At 39.1% G+C, this 26,795-nt stretch overlaps 1 protein-coding gene across 1 annotated transcript in view; it reads left to right on the plus strand.

Moving 5' to 3' along the window:
* Positions 1 to 26,795, plus strand: part of LOC126094455 (dmX-like protein 2) — a 355,200-nt gene that overhangs the window by 306,711 nt on the left and 21,694 nt on the right. The window contains exons 53-56 of the mRNA XM_049908834.1: positions 557 to 640; positions 6,064 to 6,124; positions 16,325 to 16,533; positions 22,147 to 22,291. Coding sequence (XP_049764791.1) covers positions 557 to 640; positions 6,064 to 6,124; positions 16,325 to 16,533; positions 22,147 to 22,291 — 499 coding nt within the window. The remainder of the gene's footprint in view (positions 1 to 556; positions 641 to 6,063; positions 6,125 to 16,324; positions 16,534 to 22,146; positions 22,292 to 26,795) is intronic.

The following is a 26,795-nucleotide window of genomic DNA, read 5'->3' on the forward strand; positions in this document are numbered from 1 at the left end:
GTTGCATATTTCTCTTGCCTGTTTATGCTGAGTAGTTCATGCCATTAAAATATTATGTGATTGACTAACATGGTACCAGTTTTATTACAGGAAAAACTGAATGTTGTTAAAACAGTATAAGAGAGAGAGAGAGAGAGAGAGAGAGAGTGTGTGTGTGTGTGTGTGTGTGTACACTACATTGCAACCACAACCACAAGCACAATCATGCTTTCACTTGTTCAATAAGGGCACAAGCATTATTGCTTTGAGCTTGTACAACTGAGTAGGATTAGAAGGAATGCAAACATGTGTGACACAAATATTAAGGTAAGTATATGTTTTTTGTTCCTTCTATGTTTTGGTTCCAAATGGCCATATTCACTTAGGGACTCTTGTTGTCTCTATTTTCAAGTTACGAATAAGGATAAGCAGATCTTGCCTTAATGATATTTAGTCACAAGGGCATCTAATTTTTGTTCTGTGCATCATAATCTCTCAGAATTTTTCCACTTCTATAAGTTGGAAATAATTGTCATGTAATCACAGTGTATATCTTTCTTTTGCTTGCTTACATCAGATGAAAGGACTCAACTTTCCTGGGTCACACGACCCACGATTCTGTCAGTTTGTCATAGAGCGTAGTCGACATTTACTGAAACCGGTGAGAATCTCCCACTTATATCAGTGTTATGTAGTGCATTTTGTGTAATATGTTAAAACTGCATTTCGTGTAGTGAATATTAGTATTGCTGCATAATATTGCACTCAGTAATCTGGACTGATTTGACTGGGTAACGATGTGTCTGAGCTCACAAATGCTTGTCATGTCTGCATATTGGCACATTTCAAATCTTATTAAAAGCTTTTGTTATTTTGGTGCTATATAATGAAAGCTGTAGACATTAATAGAATTTTAGATGAAAGCACTGCTTATGCCAAATCTTACTTGGCTGACAACACATGATCTGCCTGAAATATCTTTCTTCTGAACAATATATTTTCCATTGTTTCCTCTGCATATCCATACATATTATTTATTATTATTATTATTATTATTATTATTATTATTATAACTATTATTATAACTATTATTATTTCTGCAGAAAGTGGAACGTGCATTCAGATCAAACAATTTTGTATGTATTTGTGTGTGCTCATGTTAGCTTTAGTGTTTTGTTTGTTACTATTTTAAGGATTTTTATTCCTGTTATCATTTTACAAAATATATGTTTGGAACAGGAGCGCAAGTGATGGAGTATAATGGAAATTTATGAATTGGATAATTTTTTGAAATGTTGAGGAGCGAAAATTGAAAGTTTAGTAGTCGAATAATGAAGTACAACAAAAAGCTTCATTTAGTTAATTGAGTTCATTTAGTTTATAGAGGGTGTGAGGTACAAAATTTCAAAAAACCAATGCATAAATGATAATTATAGTAAATGTTGAACTGAGTTAACCAATAAATAATTGAAGCTCCATGCATAATGTTTGAAAGTTTAGTAAAAGAAAAGAAGTAAAAAGGAAAGTTGTTGTAGAACAATCTAAGAAGAAAAATGTTTGAAAATAGCATGGAATGGAGATAGCAATAATAAAGCTTTTTAGTTTCCTTAAGATGGAAATATTGCCTCTGGTGAAGTCAACATTAAACCTATCTTATCATTATATGCTAGTGAGACAACTCTTAATCACAAATATTTGTGTGCTTGTAGATTAACATCTATGGAGCCGTAGTATATATTAGACCACAATTGTATGAATAGAAGTATTATTTTATTATTTCCCCCACAAATAGCTTGATTTTTCAATTAAAATACAAATAACTTAGATTACCATTCACATACACCGTGTGTCAGCAAAAAACAGTTTTTGTAAACCAGCCTTACCTATCATTCATTGAAGAAAATACTTATGAAATCACTTATCAGGTTAAAAAGGTCTTCATTTGATTGATAGTTAAGGTCCAGTAAATGTGCATTTGTGTTAACGCGGTCTTCTGTGCCGTTTAACATAAGTGAAAGTAGATATTACAAACACTGTTTGTTGACCAGGTGTTAAAAATAATTTTCTGCACACTGAATGCTTATATACCCTGATACCTTTTTTCTAAATGATGATGTGGGTAATAACGTAAGCAGAAAGTACCATAATTGAAACTACTAATGTGTCAGCTAAATGCAAAGTGCTCTTGCGTGCAGACGTAAGAAGCAAATAGTGTTAAACAAAAGACCAGAAGAAAGTTGAATGTTTGTAATCCCAAAAAACATGCATTGTTTTTCAAACTATGTCCTCGATTGATTTTTGGCATTGAATGTTGGATTGTTTGAAATCTTCAGTAACAGATACAGCATATTGTCAAGACACTTCATTTCTGACAATTCATTCTCCTTATGACTTTCTAATTCACAAGTTATTTTGTAGTAAGAGTATTGAGAGAAATGGGATATTGTTTTCAGCCACTGTCAAAAGCTAAAGAACATCTGGATCTTGGAGGCTAAGTGTCATCTTTGTAGCCTCATACCTTCTGTAATAAAATTATGAGCAGTGCATGGTTAATTCAAAGTATTTAGCTTCTTGATGATTAATGGAAAATCTCATATAAAGATGTGAAACAAATACTAACAAAGAGATAGAGGGGCTGGCCATTACTTACCTCAGCTCAGTACAGCCGATAGATACACAAAAAACAGAACCGAAAATTTATGTTCCTAGCTTTCGGAACAAATGTTCCTTCATCAGGGAGGAGAGGGGAAAGAAAGGGAAGAAGGGAAAAAGGGAAAGTAGATTCAGTTACTCACAACCCAGGTTATGAAGCAACAGGGAAAGGAAAACAGGGAGGGTAGCAAGGATGGAGGCATGGTTGTCAGAGGGAAGCCAAAGATATTCTGCTGTAAGTACTGTGCCAGCTTCAAACCAAAGAGGATGCATACAGAAGTAAAGAGGTATATAGTATAAAGATAAACACAACTATGTAGGATGAAAAGATGCATGATGCATGAACGGCTAAAGAGGAAAGGGAAAGAGGAGAAGACTGAAGAGTAAATGGGAGTGAGGTTGTTTAACGTAGGTTCAGTCCAGGGGGATGGTGGGATGAAAGGATGTGTTGGAGTGCAAGTTCCCATCACCGCAGTTCAGAGGGACTGGTGTTGGGTGGGAGAAGCCAAATGGCACAAACGGTGTAGCAGGTTACTAGGTCCCTAGAATTATGCTGGAGGGCATGCTCCGCTACTGGGTATTGGGCATCTCCTAGGCGGACAGTTCGTCTGTGTCCGTTCATGTGCTCAGCCAGTTTAGTTGTTGTCATACCGATGTAAAAGGCTGTGCAGTGCAGGCATGTCAGTTGATAAATGACTTGTGTAGTTTCACACGTGGCCCTGCCTTGAATTGTGTATGTTTTACCAGTAGTGGGGCTGGAGTAGGTGGTTGTGGGGGGATGCATGGGGCAGGTTTTGCAGCAGGGTCGGTTACAGGGGTAGGAACCGCTGGGTGGAGAAGGTAGTCTGGGAATATTGTAGGGTTTAACGAGGATGTTACGGAGGTTAGGGGAGCGACGAAAGGCAACTCTGGGTGGTGTGGGGAGAATTTTGTCAAGGGATGATCTCATTTCAGGGGTTGACTTGAGAAAGTCATATCCCTGGCGGAGTAATTTGTTGATGTTTTCGAGGCCAGGATAATATTGGGTGACAAGGGGGATGTTTTTGTGTGGTCTGGGGGTAGGAACATTGTTGTTGGACAGGGAGGAATGTATTGCTCGGGAGATCTGTTTGTGGACAAGGTCTGCAGGATAGTTGCGGGAGAGGAAAGCACTGGTCAGGTTATGGGTGTAATTGTTGAGGGATTCGTAACTGGAGCAGATAACGTTTGCCACGAATACCTAGGCTGTAGGGAAGGGAGCGTTTGATGTGAAATGGATGGCAGCTATCAAAGTGAAGGTACTGTTGTTTGTTTGTGGGTTTGATATGGACAGAGGTGTGGATGTGAGCTTCAACAAGATGAAGGAAGGTGGCTTGGGTTTTGAAGAAGGACCAGGTGAAATTCAGATTCGAAAAGGAGTTGAGGTTATGGAGGAAATTAACGAGTGTTTCTTCACCATGAGTCCAGACCACAAAGATGTCATCTATAAACCTATACCAGGCCAGGGGAAGTAGCTGTTGGGTCTTCAGGAAAGCCTCCTCCACGCAGCCCATGAAGAGGTTGGCATAGGACGGAGCCATCCTGGTTCCCATGGCCGTTCCTCTGATTTGTTTGTAGGTCTGGCCTTCAAAAGTGAAGTAATTATAGGTGAGGATGAAGTTGGTAAGTGTGATACGGAACGAGGTTTTTGGAAGATCTTCGGGTGGGCGTTGGGAGAAGCTCACATCCACACCTCTGTCCATATCAAACCCACAAACAAACAACAGTACCTTCACTTTGATAGCTGCTTTCCATTTCACATCAAACGCTCCCTTCCCTACAGCCTAGGTATTCGTGGCAAACGTATCTGCTCCAGTTACGAATCCCTCAACAATTACACCAATAACCTGACCAGTGCTTTCCTCTCCCGCAACTATCCTGCAGACCTTGTCCACAAACAGATCTCCCGAGCAATACATTCCTCCCTGTCCAACAACAATGTTCCTACCCCCAGACCACACAAAAACATCCCCCTTGTCACCCAATATTATCCTGGCCTCGAAAACATCAACAAATTACTCCGCCAGGGATATGACTTTCTCAAGTCAACCCCTGAAATGAGATCATCCCTTGACAAAATTCTCCCCACACCACCCAGAGTTGCCTTTCGTCGCCCCCCTAACCTCCGTAACATCCTCGTTAAACCCTACAATATTCCCAGACTACCTTCTCCACCCAGCGGTTCCTACCCCTGTAACCGACCCCGCTGCAAAACCTGCCCCATGCATCCCCCCACAACCACCTACTCCAGCCCCGCTACTGGTAAAACATACACAATTCAAGGCAGGGCCACGTGTGAAACTACACAAGTCATTTATCAACTGACATGCCTGCACTGCACAGCCTTTTACATCGGTATGACAACAACTAAACTGGCTGAGCACATGAACGGACACAGACGAACTGTCCGCCTAGGAGATGCCCAATACCCAGTAGCGGAGCATGCCCTCCAGCATAATTCTAGGGACCTAGTAGCCTGCTACACCGTTTGTGCCATTTGGCTTCTCCCACCCAACACCAGTCCCTCTGAACTGCGGAGATGGGAACTTGCACTCCAACACATCCTTTCATCCCACCATCCCCCTGGACTGAACCTATGTTAAACAACCTCACTCCCATTTACTCTTCAGTCTTCTCCTCTTTCCCTTTCCTCTTTAGCCGTTCATGCATCATGCATCTTTTCATCCTACATAGTTGTGTTTATCTTTATACTATATACCTCTTTACTTCTGTATGCATCCTCTTTGGTTTGAAGCTGGCACAGTACTTACAGCAGAATATCTTTGGCTTCCCTCTGACAACCATGCCTCCATCCTTGCTACCCTCCCTGTTTCCCTTTCCCTGTTGCTTCATAACCTGGGTTGTGAGTAACTGAATCTACTTTCCCTTTTTCCCTTCTTCCCTTTCTTTCCCCTCTCTCCTCCCTGATGAAGGAACATTTGTTCCGAAAGCTAGGAACATAAATTTTCGGTTCTGTTTTTTGTGTATCTATCAGCTGTACTGAGCTGAGGTAAGTACTGGCCAGCCCCTCTATCTCTTTGTTAGTATTTAGCTTCTTGGCAGTATATTGCTGTATTGGCAAATGGTTACAGATATAATTCCCAAAATGTGTGTTGTAACTCCTCTCAACAAGATTATTTTTATTTCATTTGTCAAGTTGGCTGACTTTTTTTCTAAACCTTTTGTCATATTTAGAATTCCAAGTATTTTGAGAACCCGAGGAAAGATATCTGGTCTTGTCTCTGATTGCTTCTGGGAACTTGAAACTTCAGATTGTTATGTAATTTATATTCGTGATTCATATACTGTTTTATGCAATGTGAAGTATGTAGCTTTGTTTTTAAAGAATATTATAATTATTGTTATTTATGCTGTTGTTTGTTTGGACTTCACTAATTGAATGTTCTTCTCCAGATAATGAAACACAAAGTGGAAGGGGTGAGAAGACTGTGCTCTCACCCAATGCTTGGGATGTGTAAGTACACTTTTTGTAGTTGTAATAGGGTGAGAGAAAAAAATATTCAGTTCCAATCTACTGCTGCACTATTTTAAGATCTTTTGATTCAATAAATTTACTAAACTTTCAGATGCTGCTGTTACTTAAAAACAAGTATACTGTTGTTGTTGTTTGTTTCACAAAAATCAAGTAAATAGTAAGAGTATAATAGCATCTTGCATTGAATTTGTTGCCATAGGCAGAGAGAAAATATTAATAACCTTGAATAGATGTTTTGAGGAAACATTCATGGTATTTTGTCGTATAGGCCTGCAGGTTAGTTGCAGCTGCAGATAAGGAATGTGGCAAAATTTGATAGAATTTCTTTTCTCCACATAGACATCTGAACTATATCATTTGTCCTTTGAACGGAAGGTAAAAAATTAATTCATGGAGCAACCCACATAGTACACTCGTTGGAGGCCATCTAGAGGAAACCTTCCTAGCCTACCAAAACCCCAAACCCCTTATCTGGATCAGGTTCATTGATGATATCTTCATGATCTGGGCTCAGAGCCAGGACATACTATCCTCATTCCTCCACAATCTCAACACCTTCTCTCTCTTTTGCTTCATTCAGTCCTTCTCAGCACAGCATGCCACCTCCCTGCATGTTGGCCTCCTTCCCTCTCAAGGCTCTGTTGACACCTCTGTCCATATTAAACCCACCAACCACAGTACCTTCATTGCTAATCCTTCCACACCCAAAAATCCCTTCCGTAAAACCTAGGCACCTAGGCACCCAGGGACAGCACATCTCCAGTAATGGCAGCTCCGCTGCCCAGTATGCTAAAGGTCATACAAAAGCTTTCATAAACACACACTATCCCCCAGACCCTAGTCCACAAACACATGTCCCACACCATATCCCCCCCCCCAAATCCTCCCTCCCCCCCCCCCCAAATCCTCCCCCCCCCCCCAAGAACCAGCTACAAAGGAGTGCCCCCCTCATCACCCAATAGCATCATTTGATGGACTTCTTATTGCAGTCCTGCCACATGTTTATCCTACCCAATCAGAGGCCAGACCACCTGTGAAAGCAACCATGTCAAATATCAGTTCTGCTGAAATCATTGCTCAGCTTGTGTATTGGTATGGCTACCAACCAGCTATCCACCAGAATGAATGGCCACCACCAAACTGTGGCCAAGTGCAAAGTGGACCACCGTGTTGCACAACATTCAGCTAAACACAACATGCTTGATCTTAATGGCTGCTTCACAGGCTGGGCCATGTGGGATCCTCACCTCCAACACTAGCTTTTCCAAACTGTGCAAATGGCAGTTGAGTTATCCTTGCAACACATTTGCTGCCCCCATAATCACCCCAGCCTCAAGCTACGACAACTATTGTTCTCGCGCTCCACATAACGGTTTCTGCCCACTATTCTATCACCTCCTCTGCCAATGCACTCACCTATCTCTTCCTCTTTTCCAGTCCCTATTTTGCCCTTCCCTCCTTCCCTAATAGCCTCCAGATGCTGAACAAGGTAACCTTGTCTACAACGTCTAGTCCCTACATGCTCCACCAGGCAGCACTCTTTCGTCTTCCCCCGCCCATATCTTACTATTCCTTTCCAACTCCACTACAGATTGTTGCTCCCAATCCAAGTGTTTCAGTTTCAGTCTGGCCTGAACAGCCAGAGACAGTCATGTGCATGAGGTGTTCTTGATTGTGTGAATGTTTGTGTGGTGATTTCCCCCCTCCCTTGATGAAAGCTTTGGCCAAAAGCATAATATATAACAGTGTTTTCATTGTGCCTGTCTGTAACTCAACATGTCACTGCTAGTTTCACTACCACAAATATCTTGATATAAGCTCATTTTGGATGTTCAGAATATTCCATTACTGACAAATATGGTCCATTTTAAATAACTATCAGAGTTTACATTCACAATCAAGGATGTTTGGTACAGTGAGCTCAGAAAGTCCATTACACATTGTACACCATGGCACACTCATATGTAACTGAGCATTTGCAGTACTCTCAGGTGAAATGATTGCTTAAAGAAGCATTTCTAGAGATAAAGTGAGATATGAAAGCAAATAAATAGTTACAGGTCTGTAATTTATGCAGTATCACAATATTTTCTCCAGTTCTTCAGTCCAAATTCAGATAATTTCAGTATTTTAATTTAAACTCAATGTATTTTCAGGGGTTAAATCCTATTGTTGTTTTCTTAGTGGTTCATAAAATGGAACTAATTTTGATCAAAGTTGTAAAGTATTCTTTCATGATATTTTCATTCACAAAATAAGATGAATGAGGAAAAATATCTAATAGATCGGCGCTAATCTCTAGTGCATGAAGATCTGTTTTTCTGCACCTTACGTCTGCCAATAATTGTTTTACCCTTGCATAACAGACACGCAAGTAGTTACATGGAGTAGTCATGGGAATAAGAATAAGTCCCATGTATTCTTTGATTTATTTTTTAGTTTTCCTGGATTCTGGTTCCAATACATAAGTTGAATCAAATATTATGTTCTGGGCCTGGAGGAAAAGAAAACTCAGTCCATATACTGGAACAAGAGGTTCCAACAAACATACACATCCCTTGAATGAGATACATATTGCCTGTGAAGAAACAATACCGAGGTAGAAGCAAAACACAAATTTTACAGGAGAGAGAGAAAAAACTGTCTAGAATTACTGATACATTTCATAGGGGTGTTAAATTTGCAATGTAGCAAAACAACAAAATTAGATCATATCAAAAAGTGAAACTCTTTAGAAAGTTTATTTATGACAGATAGGCTGTCTTGGTATGTATTGCATGATATATTACTTATGCAGTATTTCTTTGTCAGAGTCTTGTCTATGACTTCACTTTTCCATTGCTTTTGGTGCTGAAAAAGTTAATAACAACACTGTTTTGAAACATTAATTATTTTTTTATTGAAAGACTTCACAGAAACAACTTTAAATATGCACACTGTTCGCTTAGTTCTGTTACTGTCTGTTCATCTCTTGAAGAAAAATGTGCCACATGCCATTCAAGCAGCAACAAAGAATTACACTGCCCTGTCACTTCAGAAACAGTAACCTCAAAGAAGATCATTCATAACATATGTTGACATAATACCGATGACAATCCTTAGGAAGAACAGCTTTAAGTTGTTGCAAACAATCCCATTTGGCTTTCTTGATTTTCATTCTTTCTTTATATAGTTTTGGTAAGCGAACTTTACCAAGAATTTTTCTCAGGCATCTCGGAATTTTTTGCCATACTTCATTGAAAGTGCCCTTGTAGTAAATAATACTATTTGAAGAGTACTGTGTTGCCCTCAGGTCTGTAACTATAGGTTCATTTTTTACAGCTCTTCCTGGCCTAATTGAGTCATACAACCACAAACTTTTCTCTGCATAGTTTGTGAAAAAGGAGTAATCTAGGCAAAGGACTTCATAAAGTGGTGGCTTTTTTCTTGCCTCTAGATATTGAAGCATATTGGCTAGGAAGATTAACTCGTGTCCTGTGAGCTTGCACTTGATGGAACTGTGAAATTGGTCATAGTGCATCTGAGTATGACTTCCCACCAAAACCTTTTGCATAATCAATACTCCAGTATCAGTTGCTAATATTAAAAGAACCTTTGATAATATCATGTTCCATTTCTGATACATGCAGCCATCATAATCTAAAGTGACTTGGACGGGATTTTCCTTAATCATTTTGGACTGGGTTTCCACTATACACAAGGCAAAACTTGATGCAACCATTTCACCTTGCATTTTATTGAAGCATCATCATAATGCACCATGTCTCTCTAAATTGTACAAAGTAAAGCTATGACCAATCAAATTTGTTTCATAGTAATCTGCACTTGCATGTAAAAATGAAATTACTTACATGGCCTGTAAGTCCATGGCGTACATTGAGCAGAGCTTCCGCTGGAAATCCTTTTTTATTTGCAGCCTTGCCTGTACTGCTTCCACGTGTCTTCACTAATATTTCTGAGCCTAGAACTTCAACAAAAGTCATACTGGTCTTTTTTGGGGGAAAATAAGCTAAGATTACCCTCTTTGAAATTCAAGCTAAAGGTGACCCAATGTATTGATATAACCTTATTCGTATTACATTTTTCTTTGTAGGGTCCAAACAGCTGTGTTTGTACTGTGTTGTAGACTCAAGGTACAGCTTAGAAGCGGATTTCATGCAGTAACGTGTTGGCAGTTTCAGAAGACAGTCCGGGAATTGTTTTACGAAAGATATCTTGGCTATTCTCTACACTTGATTGATTTAGGAACATTCTGACTGTGAAATAGGGTTTGTCCTATGTTTTGAATTATCTAACTAATATCGGACAGTCCATTCTTCATTCCCAAGACTATTGAGAAATGTCTTTTCGCATACTTTGTTTTCCCATCTCATTACACAAAAGATTAATCGGGCATGCTGTCTCCTGGATTCGCCAGTAATCAGGGCGTTTCATTGCAGTTATGTCCACAGGAGTGAGTGCGTAACTTTTCCTATGCTACCATGACATTGTTTCCCAGAATGTGTTAAATACTGTCTGCTTATTACTATCAGATAATTGATGACACTTCTTTAAATGGACTTCTGACATGTTCTTGCCTCTCTTGGAGTATCATGAGCAATTTTGCCACTTCGACTGTCTTATATTCAATATATGCGTATCTATGCATCCTCAGTATTGTAGTGACGTTTTCCTTCCGTTCTTTGGGGCAGGTCTTAGACTTACTTCTCCTGTCACTGCTTTTCATATTCTGATAGTTGTTAAATACTGTCTGCTTATTGTTGTTATTGTGGTCTTCAGTCCTGAGACTGGTTTGATGCAGCTCTCTATCCTGTGCAAGCTTCTTCATCTCCCAGTACCCACTGCAACCTACATCCTTCTGAATCTGCTTAGTGTATTCATCTCTAGGTCTCCCCCTACGATTTTTACCCTCCACGCTGCCCTCCAATACTAAATTGGTGATCCCTTGATGCCTCAGAACATGTCCTACCAACCGATCCCTTCTTCTGGTCAAGTTGTGCCACAAACTTCTCTTCTCCCCAATCCTCTTCAATACTTCCTCATTAGTTATGTGATCTACCCATCTAATCTTCAGCATTCTTCTGTAGCACCACATTTCGAAAGCTTCTATTCTCTTCTTGTCCAAACTATTTATCGTCCATGTTTCACTTCCATACATGGCTACACTCCATACAAATACTTTCAGAAACAACTTCCTGACACTTAAATCTATACTCGATGTTAACAAATTTCTCTTCTTCAGAAACGCTTTCCTTGCCATTGCCAGTCTACATTTTATATCCTCTCTACTTCGACCATCATCAGTTATTTTGCTCCCCAAATAGCAAAACTCCTTTACTACTTTAAGTGTCTCATTTGCTAATCTAATACCCTCATTATCACCCGACTTAATTCGACTACATTCCATTATCCTCGTTTTGCTTTTGTTGATGTTCATCTTATATCCTCCCTTCAAGACACCATCCATTCCGTTCAACTGCTCTTCCAAGTCCTTTGCTGTCTCTGACAGAATTACAATGTCATCGGCGAACCTCAAAGTTTTTATTTCTTCTCCATGGATTTTAATATCTACTCCGAATTTTTCTTTTGTTTCCTTTACTGCTTGCTCAATATACAGATTGAATAACATCGGGGAGAGGCTACAACCCTGTCTTACTCCCTTCCCAACCACTGCTTCCCTTTCATGTCCCTCGACTCTTATAACTGCCATCTGGTTTCTGTACAAATTGTAAATAGCCTTTCGCTCCCTGTATTTTACCCCTGCCACCTTTAGAATTTGAAAGAGAGTATTCCAGTCAACATTGTCAAAAGCTTTCTCTAAGTCTACAAATGCTAGAAACGTAGGTTTGCCTTTCCTTAATCTTTCTTCTAAGATAAGTCGTAAGGTCAGTATTGCCTCACGTGTTCCAGTATTTCTACTGAATCCAAACTGATCTTCCCTGAGGTCGGCTTCTACTAGTTTTTCCATTCGTCTGTAAAGAATTCGTGTTAGTATTTTGCAGCTGTGGCTTATTAAACTGATTGTTCGGTAATTTTCACATCTGTCAACACCTGCTTTCTTTGGGATTGGAATTATTATATTCTTCTTGAAGTCTGAGGGTATTTCGCCTGTTTCATACATCTTGCTCACCAGATGGTAGAGTTTTGTCAGGACTGGCTCTCCCAAGGCCGTCAGTAGTTCCAATGGAATGTTGTCTACTCCGGGGGCCATGTTTCGACTTAGGTTTTTCAGTGCTCTGTCAAACTCTTCATGCAGTATCTTATCTCCCATTTCATCTTCATCTATATCCTCTTCCATTTCCATAATATTGTCCTCAAGTACATCGCCCTTGTATAGACCCTCTATATACTCATTCCACCTTTCTGCTTTCCCTTCTTTGCTTAGAACTGGGTTTCCATCTGAGCTCTTGAAGTTCATACAAGTGGTTCTCTTATCTCCAAAGGTCTCTTTAATTTTCCTGTAGGCAGTATCTATCTTACCCCTAGTCAGATAAGGCTCTACATCCTTACATTTGTCCTCTAGCCATCCCTGCTTAGCCATTTTGCACTTCCTGTCGATCTCATTTTTGAGACGTTTGTATTCCTTTTTGCCTGCTTCATTTACTGCATTTTTATATTTTCTCCTCTCGTCAATTAAATTCAATATTTCTTCTGTTACCCAAGGATTTCTACTAGCCCTCGTCTTTTTACCTACTTGATCCTCTGCTGCCTTCACTATATCATCCCTCAAAGCTACCCATTCTTCTTCTACTGTATTTCTTTCCCCCATTCCTGTCAATTGTTCCCTTATGCTCCCCCTGAAACTCTGTACAACCTCTGGTTCTTTCAGTTTATCCAGGTCCCATCTCCTTAAATTCCCGCCTTTTTGCAGTTTCATCAGTTTTAATCTACAGGTCATAACCAATAGATTGTGGTCAGAGTCCACATCTGCCCCTGGAAATGTCTTACAATTTAAAACCTGGTTCCTAAATCTCTGTCTTACCATTATATAATCTATCTGATACCTTTTAGTATCTCCAGGGTTCTTCCATGTATACAACCTTCTTATCATGATTCTTAAACCAAGTGTTAGATATGATTAAGTTGTGCTCTGTGCAGAATTCTACCAGGCGGCTTCCTCTTTCATTTCTTAGCCCCAATCCATATTCACCTACTAAGTTTCCTTCTCTCCCTTTTCCTACACTCGAATTCCAGTCACCCATGACTATTAGATTTTCGTCTCCCCTCACAATCTGAATAATTTCTTTTATTTCATCATACATTTCTTTAATTTCTTCGTCATCTGCAGAGCTAGTTGGCATATAAACTTGTACTACTGTAGTAGGTGTGGGCTTCATATCTATCTTGGCCACAATAATGCGTTCACTATGCTGTTTGTAGTAGCTTACCCGCATTCCTATTTTCCTATTCATTATTAAACCTACTCCTGCTTTACCCCTATTTGACTTTGTGTTTATAACCCTGCAGTCACCTGACGAGAAGTCTTGTTCCTCCTGCCACTGAACTTCACTAATTCCCGCTATATCTGACTTTAACCTATCCATTTCCCTTTTTAAATTTTCTAACCTACCTGCCCGATTAAGGGATCTGACATTCCACGCTCCGATCTGTAGAACGCCAGTTTTCTTTCTGCTGATAACGACATCCTTTTGAGTAGTCCCTGCCCGGAGATCCGAATGGGGGACTATTTTACCTCCGGAATATTTTACCCAAGAGGACACCATCATCATTTAATCATACAGTAAAGTAAAGTAAAAATTATGGCCGTAGTTTCCCCTTGCTTTCAGCCGTTCACAGTACCAGCACAGCAAGGCCGTTTTGGTTATTGTTACAAGGCCAGATCAGTCAATCATCCAGACTGTTGCCCTTGCAACTACTGAAAAGGCTGCTGCCCCTCTTCAGGAACCACACGTTTGTCTGGCCTCTCAACAGATACCCCTCCGTTGTGGTTGTACCTACGGTACGGCTATCTGTATCGCTGAGGCACGCAAGCCTCCCCACCAATGGCAAGGTCCATGGTTCATGCTTATTACTATCAGATAATTGATGACACTTCTTTAAATGGACTTCTGACATGTTCTTGCCTCTCTTGGAGTATCATGAGCAATTTTGCCACTTCGACTGTCTTATATTCAATATATGCGTATCTATGCGTTCTCAGTATTGTAGTGACGTTTTTCTTCCGTTCTTTGGGGCAGGCTTTAGACTTACTTCTCCTGTCACTGCTTGTCATATTCTGATAGTTATCTGAATTTTCTGGTAAATAATAAGCACCGCTGAGTGTAGTATCACGCTGAAATAACTAATGCACAAAATGAGTGAAGTGTGGTATTCTGATTTATATCACAATAAAGCGGGTGTGGTACTACTAAAGTTCATAGTTTTAGTGGATTTCTCTTAATGCAAGATAAATAATTAGAGAATTTTCTTACTGCTGTCAATCACTTCAGGAAGGAAACTCCACTTCGGTATGCTAACTTCATCAGATAAACATTTCTTCCTCAGTAAAAAGATTGTCTTGTAAAACTCTGTCCATTTTCATAAACCAAAGTTACAACCGAGGAACCTTTTTCGAACATTGGGAGCAAACAACAATGATATACTGTGGCTACACATACACTCATTGGCATTTATGTGGTGTTGTTTACCACATCCAAAACACACTAGTTACACGGTATTTCATTCTTTTGCAGTTGTGTGGCATTTCCATCTATTTTTCACTCTTATCGGAAATGTGACACTGTTTTAGCTCATTTTCTTTGTAAATAATTAAAAATTCAGCATTCTGGCCATAAGATCAGATGTGCAAAGTCAAGGATACAAACTGACTGAAAAAATACAAATTTGAAAGTAAGTCAGTCAGCCGGTATTGTTTCATCAACGATGATATATTACCATTATGAAGTTCAACAGTGCTTGATTATTAGAACTGACGAAAAGACCTTCACACGGACTAGGTGTACTAACTTAGGGGAACACAGAGTGACCATCTTGTAAACAAAATCTGTATATATTATACTTTACAGCTTCAGGTCACACAACTGGTATCATAATGGCTTTCAGCTTCTTATCAAGCCTGAAGAAGAATTTAAGATGCAAATGATCATACTTGATAACCTGTTTGTCACATTTAATCATCATCTTCGCATCTGAAAACAAAATAAAACATTTTTAAACATGAAGATGCGCACTAAATGTGATAGAAATTACTGTACCACCAAACTGCCCAACTTGGGAAAGAGAGGCTCAGTTTTTTGTCAAAATGTGAACACTTCTCAAGGAGTTACCCTAAATTCTTGACACTTCAGCATGCACCTTACAGCTCAGATTTGGCCTCCACATCATTTATCTCTCTCCCCAAAAACAAAACAAACCCATAGATTGGTCCACTTCAAAGTATCACAATTCACCCGTGTAGGATTGTGAAACGTTGCTTACAACTTTCCCCAAGGTATTGCTATGGAAACTTCAGTTTGTGGTTTCAGATAATGAATTGATGCATTTAACATGAAAGGGAATATGTTGGGCAGATCTGTAAGTAATTTAATAATTGTAGAAGTACAAGTTATAACAATTTCAGCTACTGAAAAGTCCCAAAATTTTATTTAGATTGCGTCCTGTACATATTTTTTAAGCAAATAGGCCTATTACTAATTCTCTTATCATTGATGCCATCTGTTATTCTCGTTGCCCATCTTTGAATTAACTGTAATATGAATAATGTGTCTGTGCCGACACTCCAGGGAAAGATGTATGAGGAACTTCAGCAGTGCATCAACAGTCGTTTAAATCTAATGACAAGTTCTTCATGTATATTTACTCAGCCCCATACGTAGCATTTAACATATGGCATCTTTAATAAAGATAATGTTGTTTTATTGATTTGAGTTGAAACTGGTAATGCTTACTGTAATACAATACACATTGTGAATTTGATTTTAAATAAAATATGTGCATAGATTTTTGATTATTTCTTAAAATCTTTTTTAATGAGAAATTGCAATATTTCCTCAAATCTTTTAGTGAAACTTATAAATATAATTGAAAAATAATATCTTCAGCAAACTCGATAAAATTCAGTCGCTGCCTTAAGCACCACACGAAAGAACATATTATTGCAGAGCTTTGCTATATTTCTGGTATTTTATCTAGAGTTAATCTTTCTTTTTGTTGTTGTAGACCTCACAGGCTCTCAAGATGGGTCAGTGCAGATGTGGGAATGGTGTCAGCAGCATTCTGTTGCCACTCCCAGACCATCTGGAACATTTGCAAAGGTGACTCGAGTGCGTTTCAGTGAACATGGAAACAAATTTGGGGTTGCTGATGGAGATGGAAATGTCAGCCTTTGGCAGGTTGGCTTGTCAAGCAATGGCAGCCGTCCTTTCTTTGTAAGTACTTTTTTCTTCAGTAAAATATTTATGTACCTATCTCTTGTCTTGCAGCAGATGATGATAGCTTGATTATTTTATTTTGGACATGACTTGTCACTAAAATATTTCTTTAGAATATGTAAGCACATCAAAATTTTATTTTTTTGTTGTACTCCAGTTCATATAATATGTTAAACATATAAAATTATAAGTGCAAAACATTGTAATGCAGAGGTCATAACTCAGGAAAACATCCTCTACCGTAATGGAATTCCAGTGAAATTGTAAAAGAACTGTGTTTGTCTGTTATCAGGTCATCGTTCTGTTTTGTTCACCATTAGTTCATCAAATGATATGTTCACTATCAATGCTGAGAGGAAATTTAACTAGAAGGAAAAAACAGTAGCACATGCACGAGGAAGTGACACAGTGCCAAAAAATAATTTTAAAATACTCAAGCTTATTGTTACTTCAAGAACTATTTTTAAGTTGATATGGCTTACGTGCATACCCTAAGACTGTGTGCAGCAGCAGTTTGATGCTTGAATTTAATATATGTATTTATTAAGTTTTCAAATCATACATTGTTACATGTTTTAATTTCGTATTACAGCTGTGATGAACCAAAGACACTGAAACACTCATCCGTAACTGTACAAAATAAATGACTATCTCTGGTTTTTGTGTACTTTCAGTACATGCATGGCTTCCACATGTAACATTTCATCACCAATGCCAGATATTCAATGGTCTTTCTACAAACATTTCTAAGAATTGACTTCGATGCTTTCATTACATCTTTGTATACCAAAGCATTTATGGGTCACCAAAAGGAACCCCCTCCAGTCAAGAACATTCAGATTCATTATCATAATCTGGATCATAGCAAGGAGAGCCATTGTTCTCTTCTCCAGAATCTCAGAATCTACCCCCAAACCCATTTCATCTAGTCCTTTTCAACTCAGGTATTTAATCATAGTTTTACTATACTTTTACTTCTTTTGATGGTTTCTATCCAGGCTAAAAGTTTTTTTTATGTACTATTTTAGAATGACAAGTGTAGCTGTTTCTCATGTAATTTATTTAAATGCCAATATCAGCGCTGTTGTAATGCTCCCATTGAGAAATTTGCTCATTCTTTTTATGTTTTGTAGACATATCTGATGATTGTACAGATTGAAACTAGTTGTACAGTAAAACATTTCTGGTCATAAGCTTGTTTTATAGTCTACATGTTTCAGTAGTATACATTAACCTCACCCATTCCTTTTGTGACAGCAACACCTCTGTCAGTATCAAACACTCCAAAACCAACCACATCCTTCAACTATCTCTTATTGTACCTTAGAATGAAGGTTATTGTATCCTGAAGTCTTTCCCTCATCCACCAAAGAAGAAACCTGTTGCTCATTCAGTAGTATAGTAGACTCTCCCTACGGCATCCATGCTCCCACTTGAGTCATTTCTGTGTGGACAATCCTCGAGCACATCTCTCTCACAGCCACCCACCGACTCTTGCTCATGTCCAACCACAGGCATTTCCTGTCCAGTCAAAATGTAAGGCCAAGTGTGGAAGTAGCTTCATCATATACCAGTTCTACATTCTGTCTATTCACAAGAATGGCCACTGCCAGACTGTTGCTGACACCAAACTCAACAGCTAGTTGTATCAGTATTTCCCACCACAACACCAATGACTTTAACAGTTATTTCAGTATAAAAGTATAAGACCTTCACAACTGTTATCAGTTAAGTTAAAAGTTGTTGCATTTTTTTTTTCCAGAATATTCGTATTCAATGTTTATGCTCTCTTGCTGAGGCCATCTTCTGGGAACTCGCTGCATGCTACGGTGCACTTTCAGACTTCTGCAGATTTAAGGAGACTGTTTCCTGTGTTTATCGCCATAAATTATCACAGTTGGCTTGCAATGACATTTCTGTGATTAAAATTGTTTGGACATTTAGCAAGCTCGACTGTCTCTCTCTAACATTTTGTTTGTGTTGATACAGTGTTTTTGATAAAATGCAAACATTAGCCAACTCTATAATGTGATCACATATTTTGCAGTGTTCATCTTCATCTGACTTGCTTTAGGACCACATGTCATTAGTGCTCTTTTTGCCATTCTGTAACTGCATGACCTGCCTCTTGTATATTTATGTTTTATTGCATCTAATTTCTGCTCGAGTACATAAAATTTAGTGCAAGTGTAATAAAGCTTACATCGTGGACACAGTTCATGCAGCTAAATAATGGCTAAAAAGCATGAATGACGAGTTCCTAAAGCAAATGAGCTAGTCAGCTGTAGCTGAATTAAGTTAAAAATGTTGTCAAAATACAAACTTTACTAATGTTTGTGTTTTAACAAAAACATCATATCAATGCAAATAAAAAATCGGAGAGGTAGTCGGGATTGTTAAACATCCAAACAGTTGCAGTCACCACAATAGATTTAGGCTGCTGGCAGTTCAGTTGCTGGCCACTAGTTTTGCAAGGATGCCACGAGTGTGTGCAAATGCAAATGAAGTATCACTCACACCCTGCCCTACAACCCCTTCTACACTAAATCACAGAAATGTCATGCCATAAAAGTCATAAATGTTTCTGGTGATAATTATGGAAAAGATTAAATTTGACAGTGCACCACAGTGCGCAGCCGCTCTGTGAATTTCATTTTGCTACTGACTCAGACACACGTCTCTCCCTTTCCTGCCTCCCAGTACCTTCACTGAAGAGCCAAAGAAACAGGTACACCTGCCTAATATCGTGTTGGGCCCCCATGAGCACGCAGAAGTGCCATAACGCGGCTTGGTGTGGACTTGACTAGTGTCTGAAGTAGTGCTGGAAACATTTGGCACCATGAATCCTGCAGGGCTATCCACAAATCTGTAAGAGTACGAGGGGATGGAGATCTCTACTGAATAGCACATTGCAAGGCATCCCAGATATGCTCAGTAATGTTCATGTCTGGGAAGTTTGGTGACCAGCGAAAGTGTTTAAACTCAGAAGAGTGTTCCTGGAGCCACTCTGTAGCAATTCTGCATGTGTGGGGTGTCGTATAGTTCTGCCAAAATTGCTCAAATCTGTCGGAATGCACAATGGACATGAATGGATGCAGTGAACAGACAGGATGCTTACGTATGTGTCACTTCTTAAGAGTCGTATCTAGACGTATCAGGGGTCCCATATCACACCAATTGTACATGCTCCATACCATTACAGAGCCTCCACCAGCTTCAACAGTACCCTGCTGACATGCAGGGTCCATGAATTCATGAGATTGTCTCCATTCCCGTACACATCCATCGGCTCGATACAATTTGAAATGAGACTTGCCCGACCAGACAACATGTGTTCAGTCATAAACAGTCTAATGACAGTGTTAACAGGCCTGAGCAAGGTGTAAAGCTTTGTGCTGTGCAGTCATCAAGGGTACATGAATGGGCAGTCAGTTCCGAAAGCCCATATAGATGATGCTTCACTGAATAGTTCGCATGATGACATTTGTTAATGTCCCAGGATTGAAATCTGCATCAATTTGTGGAACGGTTGCACTTCTGTCATGTTGAATGATTCTCTTCAGTCGCCATTAGTCCTGTCCTTGCAGGATCTTGTTCCAGCCACAGCGATGTAGGAGATTTGATGTTTTACCGAATTCCTGATATTCACGGTACACTTGAGAAATGGTCGTACGGGAAAATCCCCACTTCATCACTATCTCCACAGCTAGTGGCTAGCGTTGCTCTCTCTGGATCATGGGGCCCTGGGTTCCATTCCCGGCCAGGTTGGGGATTTTCTCAGCCCGGTGACTGGGTGTCTGTGTTGTCCTCATCATTTCATCATCATCATCATCAATCGTGACAGTGGCGAGGTTGGACTGTGTAAAAATTGGGACTTTGTACAGGTGCTGATGACTGCACAGTTGAGCGCCCCACAGACCAAACATCATCATCACTACCTCGGAGATGCTGTGTCCCATCTCTCGTGTGCCGACTATAACACCACGTTCAAACTCACTTAAATCTTGCCGTTGTAGCAGCAGTAACTGATCTAACAGTTATTTCAGACACTTGTTGTATATATAGGCATTGCCGATCGCAGCACCATATTCTGCCTGTTTACATATCTCTGTATTTGAATACACATGCCTATATCAGTTTCTTTGGTGCTTCAGTGTATATGCCCCATCCTTTCCTTACACAGCTTGTCCCATCCCAATAGCACATAACAAGTTGGTCAAGACACTGAACACACATTTGACAGGAAAGGGATTCAAATTCCCGCACAAGACTTCCACAGTTTGATTATTCGTGATTTCCACAAATCTATTAAGATCAGTTTATTTTATTATCCAAACTAAATATACATTACAAGGTGTTTCAAAACGAATATACAGGTTTTACCACTTTGTAGCATTTATTATATTCAATTTACAACAATAAATTGTACATCAAATGAAAGAGCAACTCAGACAGTTTTGTTTGTATATCTTTGCACAAAGGGAAGAGTTATTCCACATGGAATAACCAAGAGTAACTGAAGAACGTGTTGAACGAGTGAGTGTCTTTCATGTAGAGACCCCAAAAAACTCTTCGGAAGGCTAGTCGTAAATTAGTAATTCCAGTGAGTCTGTGTGGAAACTTTCAACGAGTCGCTTAAACTATGTCCTTATAGTTTTCAGTTCTTACAAGTTCTAAAGCCTACAGACTATAATTTAAGTGTCAAGTTCGCAAATGAAATGTTGCTGCATGACGATGAAGATCTTCCGGATCGTGTCGTCTTCAGTGATGAATCAAACTTCTCCTAAGTGGATTTGGGGAAATATATACAATGTGCACAACTGGGGGTCACCCCCATTATTGTAGCATCTGTGTTCTACCTGACCACACACAAGATTCACAAATCTGCACTCGTGCACCTCTGAAATTCACTCGGCAATTTATTATTGAGCTGACTGAATGTTCTCCAAACATGTTGTATGTAAAGATTCTTAAGACACTCTTAAAATATTTTGTTGATTATTATCACCACAAAATGGATAGGGGCTACCAACATCCTTTCATTTTCACAAATATGTTTGTCAGATCATGGGATGATGCCACTAGAAGTTCAAATTGTACCCAGTTTCAGTTCCATAGGCACATCCTGTCCTGCTATCAGTTATACATTACGCATCTATGTAACTAAATATGAATCCATGTGCATATAAACAATGAATGTATTCTCTGTGATGTAACAAGTGGGAAGTAATTGTTTGTCCCACCAAGTGCATTAATTAGATATAATTTTACATGAAAAATGTTTGACTGGACTATCTATTACAACTTACCATTTTTTTCTACGTTCCTCTTCCAGTTCTTCTCTTTACACACACACACACACACACACACACACACACAACCTGCCTGACCCTCTTGCACAATTAATTTTTACATTTCATTCGTTCTCTGTAGACTGTAGAGCAGATATTTTCAAGATTCGACCATCCCCGCCCTCTTGCATCCACATGCTATTTTATGCATTTATACAAAGTTCAAATTTCCATTTTCAGTTATTAATCTGTGACAGAAATTATTTTGTCAGACAGATGAAGATGAAGTAGTAGAAAAATCGTTATTCTCTTGTTACAGACGTACCAGTGCCACAATAAAATAACAAGTGATTTTGTATTCCTTGGGTCATGTAGCATGCTGGCTACAGCTGGCCACAGCTCAGAAAGTAAAAGCGTTGCATTGTGGGATTCGTTACTACCTCAGAAGAAAGCATTGATAACAGGTATGTTTCTTCCTTTGTGTTGTTTATTGTGTACCATTTCATCTGAAAAACCTGCCAACCCTTTCTCATTAATATTACATTTCTAAACGTTTGTGTGTTGTATAATAAACACAATAACTGACTCTGAGCTCTCTGAGCCAATCATCATAAAAATAGGTTTAAGACAAGAAAATTGCTTGGCACCCCTGCTGTTCAACTGTGCTTTAGAATACATAATGAGGGAATGGTACAAGACTAACCCAAAGAACATCCAAATTGGAAGACCCAAAGACAACATAAGTTTAAATTGTCTAGGATTTGCTGATGACCTTGCTCTCTTGTCCAACAGTATCCAGGAAACCAAACAACAAGTTATCTCGCTACAGGAAATAGCACAGAAAATTGGTCTTGGAATATCCTTTGAAAAAACAGTCATCATGTTAACTGACCCACCACTCATAAACAAAATTGCCATAGGAAACTAAGAAATCAAAATTGTAGATAAATTTAAATATCTGGGAGAAATCATAACATATAACCTCAATGAAAAGCCAACATGGCATAACAGAATAAACAAATTTACTAGAGCACAGTGGATAGGGGCAAGAATAAGCAGCTTTCACTCGGTTAATACTCGGCAGAAATCAAATCTGCATTTGGATCGGACTTCCTTAACTCTAGTGCAAAAAGGTGTGCAGTATACTGCTGCATCCATTTTCAATAAGCTGTCACTCAAATTCAAAAATCTTCGCAGTAATCCACGCACTTTCAAATTGAAACTGAAGGGTTTCCTCGTAGGGTCACTCCTTCTATTCAGTCGAGGATTTCCTTGAAAAATTAAGCTGATTCTTATTGTATTGCTGATAGCGTTTACTTAAACTTATGGACTGACTTTTTTCAGGTTCATGAACATTTATTTTTATCTGTTATTACTTTTATGTTGTAATTTCACGTACTGATACGTTCCATGACCTTGGAGAGTTGCTCCTCAGTTTGGTCCTACAGAACTTGACGTGTAAATAAAAAAATAAACAGTATATCACCAAGAACACCTACAACAAGAAGAGCCTGTCAGTAGAAACAAAATTAAAACACTACAAATCACTCACTCAATCACAAATTACATACGCAATTGAAACCATCTTCAAAACAACTGACACTGCACAAATAGACAAAATACTCAAAATAAAGACAAGAATCATCAGAACGTGCATCAACAAATCGTACCAGAAATATGGACACTGGAGAGTAGCTACAAATGAAACAGTCTACAAGGAAATAGAACCAGTAATGAGTATAATCAGGAAGAAATGCATTTCATTTTTCGGACATTTAATCAGAATACCAGAGAACAGGATCATCAGGAGAATAATAGAAAAATTGTGGCATAGTAAGTGCAACATTAAGTGGATTACAGAAATCAAGGAAGATACGGATGAGCTATAGATTACATTGGAAGACCTAAGACACAAAACTGACAAAATCGGGAAACTCGCAGACAAGCAAACCAGACTGCAAACTAGAATCGACAAACAGACAATAGAAAGGGTGATTTCCCATGAAGAAAGAAGGATGAGATCCGAGAGAATGAAGTAGTACTGGGCTGACAGGAAACTTAAAAATTCTTTGTGTAAAGAAGGCTATAAAATGTAAATAATAGTAATAATAATAAACACAATATCCTGCACAGTAACTTCTCTATATTTATGATTTTTATTTATATATTAAACCTTTAAGAATTAAATGGAATTTAAGTCATTATTTTGTGTACATACACCCATCCATACATATAAGAGTACATATATACATCATGAAAAGGATGTTCAGGATGGAATAATGACAGTATTATGAAATAGATTGGATGCTACTCACCATACAGAGGTAATGTTGAGGCGCAGACATGTACATCAAAAATGCTGCTATACGTTCAAGTTTTTGGCAAAAAGACCTCCTTCTAAAGTAGAAAACACACTCTTACTCATGCAGGTGAAACTCGCACATACATGACCACTGTCTCTTTCCACTGAGGTCCATCCTCAGTGGCCAGAGACAGTGGTCTGCAACACCAACATATCCTCTATATCGGGCTCATCCGAGAATTGCGTCCAGCGGGCACACCAGCACCCCATGGGCGCCAGGCAGTGTAGTTTAGCGCCCCGACCGCGACCCTGTGTCGCTAGTGTCGGCATAGGAGCGAGAGAGACAGCTGAGGAGCGAGTGAGACCACACAGCACTGCTCTGCGCTGGACTGTCCCGCGGTCAGATCCAACCTAAACAAAATAGCAGAGGAAGCACAGCTCTGTAAAAGAGGCCGATGAGCGGTAAAACGAGCAAATCATTTACCGTTTAGGTAACAACTAGTGTTCGCGTGGCAGGATTACTATGCGAAGTTTTAGACAACAATATCCAAAACAAGAATCGAAGAACATCTTAGTTGTTTTCTGAACCACAGCTTCATTCTATTAGTACTACACATGCACACTCGACATATGTACAATAGGCGTCTTCTGAAAAATATATCAGTTTCTTAAATGAACTAGAGTCATAAATATTATATTTTAGAAATAACTTTATCTAAGGGATATAGAGTCTCATTCTTACTGTTAGCATTTACAAGTAAACATTTTTTGTTATACTTCGGGCTACATCTCTTTGTATCCCTTTTCAGAGTTTAGAAATCGGATCCTTAGTTTGCTGTTTTGTACGTAATAATTTTAACCGACCAAGTTTGAAAGCTTATTAAAAAATAGAATTAAGGTTATAAAGCTCTTTAATTCTTACAGTCAACATTGTTAAAGAAGACAATTAACAATTTACGCTTTTTTCTTTTTCGAGGAAACGATTTTGTCAATGTTTGGTACAATATTCCCTGAGACTGATAATTTCAAAGAATTAGTCAAATTTTTATCACCAGGTAATGAACGGTTCTTAGATTTAGCAAGCTTTAAAAGAGGATACTTCTCTTGTGGAAGACAGCTGTAAAAGTCATCCAATGTTTTACACATGAGAAAGTGGTCCTTCAGGCGGATATCGCACTGCAGGTCAATCAGCTCTAGTTGAAGCACTAGTGAGACGTCCTATGCCGAAGGGAAAACGGGCGAACAAATATATCTAAAGCCGACTAAAGGTCACTTATCTCCATAAATCTGTTTTCAAACCTTTCTTGTAATTCGCAAATGATTGCAACATAATCTGAAAAATCCACATCTTCTTTAACGCTGTCTAGTGCAGGAAAGTGTCCACAATTCTTCTCGCGCAATTGTTTTTCCCACAAAGTAAGTTTTTTTTTTTTTTTAATGCCTGAATCGTCTGCACTAAATCAATAACATAGTGATTTTCGCGTTGGAGTGAAATGTTCAAAGTATTTAAATGACCAGTAAGGTCACAAAAAAACCAAATTCGCCACCCACTTGAGGATCACAAAGTAATTCTTCTGGACGTCCTTTCATTTCCAAAAAGGTATTTATTTCGACCCCTCAAGGAGAAAAACCGATGAAGCACCTTTCCTGTGCTCAGCCATCTTACTTCAGTGTGGTAGGGGATGTCCGGGTATTCCGCTTCGATATCAGCCAGAAATTTTTTAAATTGGTGGTGTGTGAGTCCATGCAAGCGAAGATAATTAACCGTTCGAAGAACTGTGTCCATAACATTTTTTATGTTGACAATCTTTGCACAAAGTGCCTCCTGATGTATCAGACAATGGACTGTCGCGAATAAGGAGCAGCCAGCTTCAGCCATTTTTGACCTCACGTAACTCCGAAATCCAGTGCATATCCCTCGTAGCGCAGGGGCTCCATCCCTTGTTACACTGGTCAGGCGTTCCCATTTTAAACCCATTGACTCAAACACGTTCTCCATGGCTAGAAAAATATCCAAACCCGTGGTTGTGTCTTTTAATGGTATAAGATCGAGAAATTCTTCAGTGAAACGCAGATTGTCGTTGACATCTCGAATGAATATGATGAGCTGAGATATGTCCGCAACATCCGCGGACTCTTCAAGAGCGATAGAAAGTGAAATGAAGTTTGTCACTCTCTCCGTTAATTACTGCTCCATATCTGAGACCAAATCTTCGACTCTGTGATCAACAGTTTGAGGTGAAAGAGCTATGTTTTCAAATTTTTCCATGAGTTCTGGTGGACAAATACAAGCCGCCGAGTCGACCAGGCAATCCTTGATGAGATGCCCAGCAGCAAAGGGTTTCGCTGCTTTCCCAATTCTCAGCGATCATTTGTAACTTGCGCGCAAACTGTGCCCACCTGTTTCCTGCTCGTACCACGCCAAAAAAGAACATACAATTAATTTTGTACAATCCTGTTTTTAAAACACTTTTATCACTTTAACAATTAATTGTTTCATTTATTGAAGCTCAAATAAAAAACTAACAAAAAAGATTGGTTTTAGATGCCCCAGTTCTGCCGAAGAGGACAGCGATGTGTGGTCACAAAATAAATTTTTATCTATTGCAATATTTGCATACAGCGGCATGGCGAGGCTCTGTGGGTGGTGTGCACAGCCAGCTCAG

The sequence above is a fragment of the Schistocerca cancellata genome, chromosome 8 (genome assembly GCF_023864275.1).
Source record: "Schistocerca cancellata isolate TAMUIC-IGC-003103 chromosome 8, iqSchCanc2.1, whole genome shotgun sequence".
Taxonomy (NCBI): domain Eukaryota; kingdom Metazoa; phylum Arthropoda; class Insecta; order Orthoptera; family Acrididae; genus Schistocerca; species Schistocerca cancellata.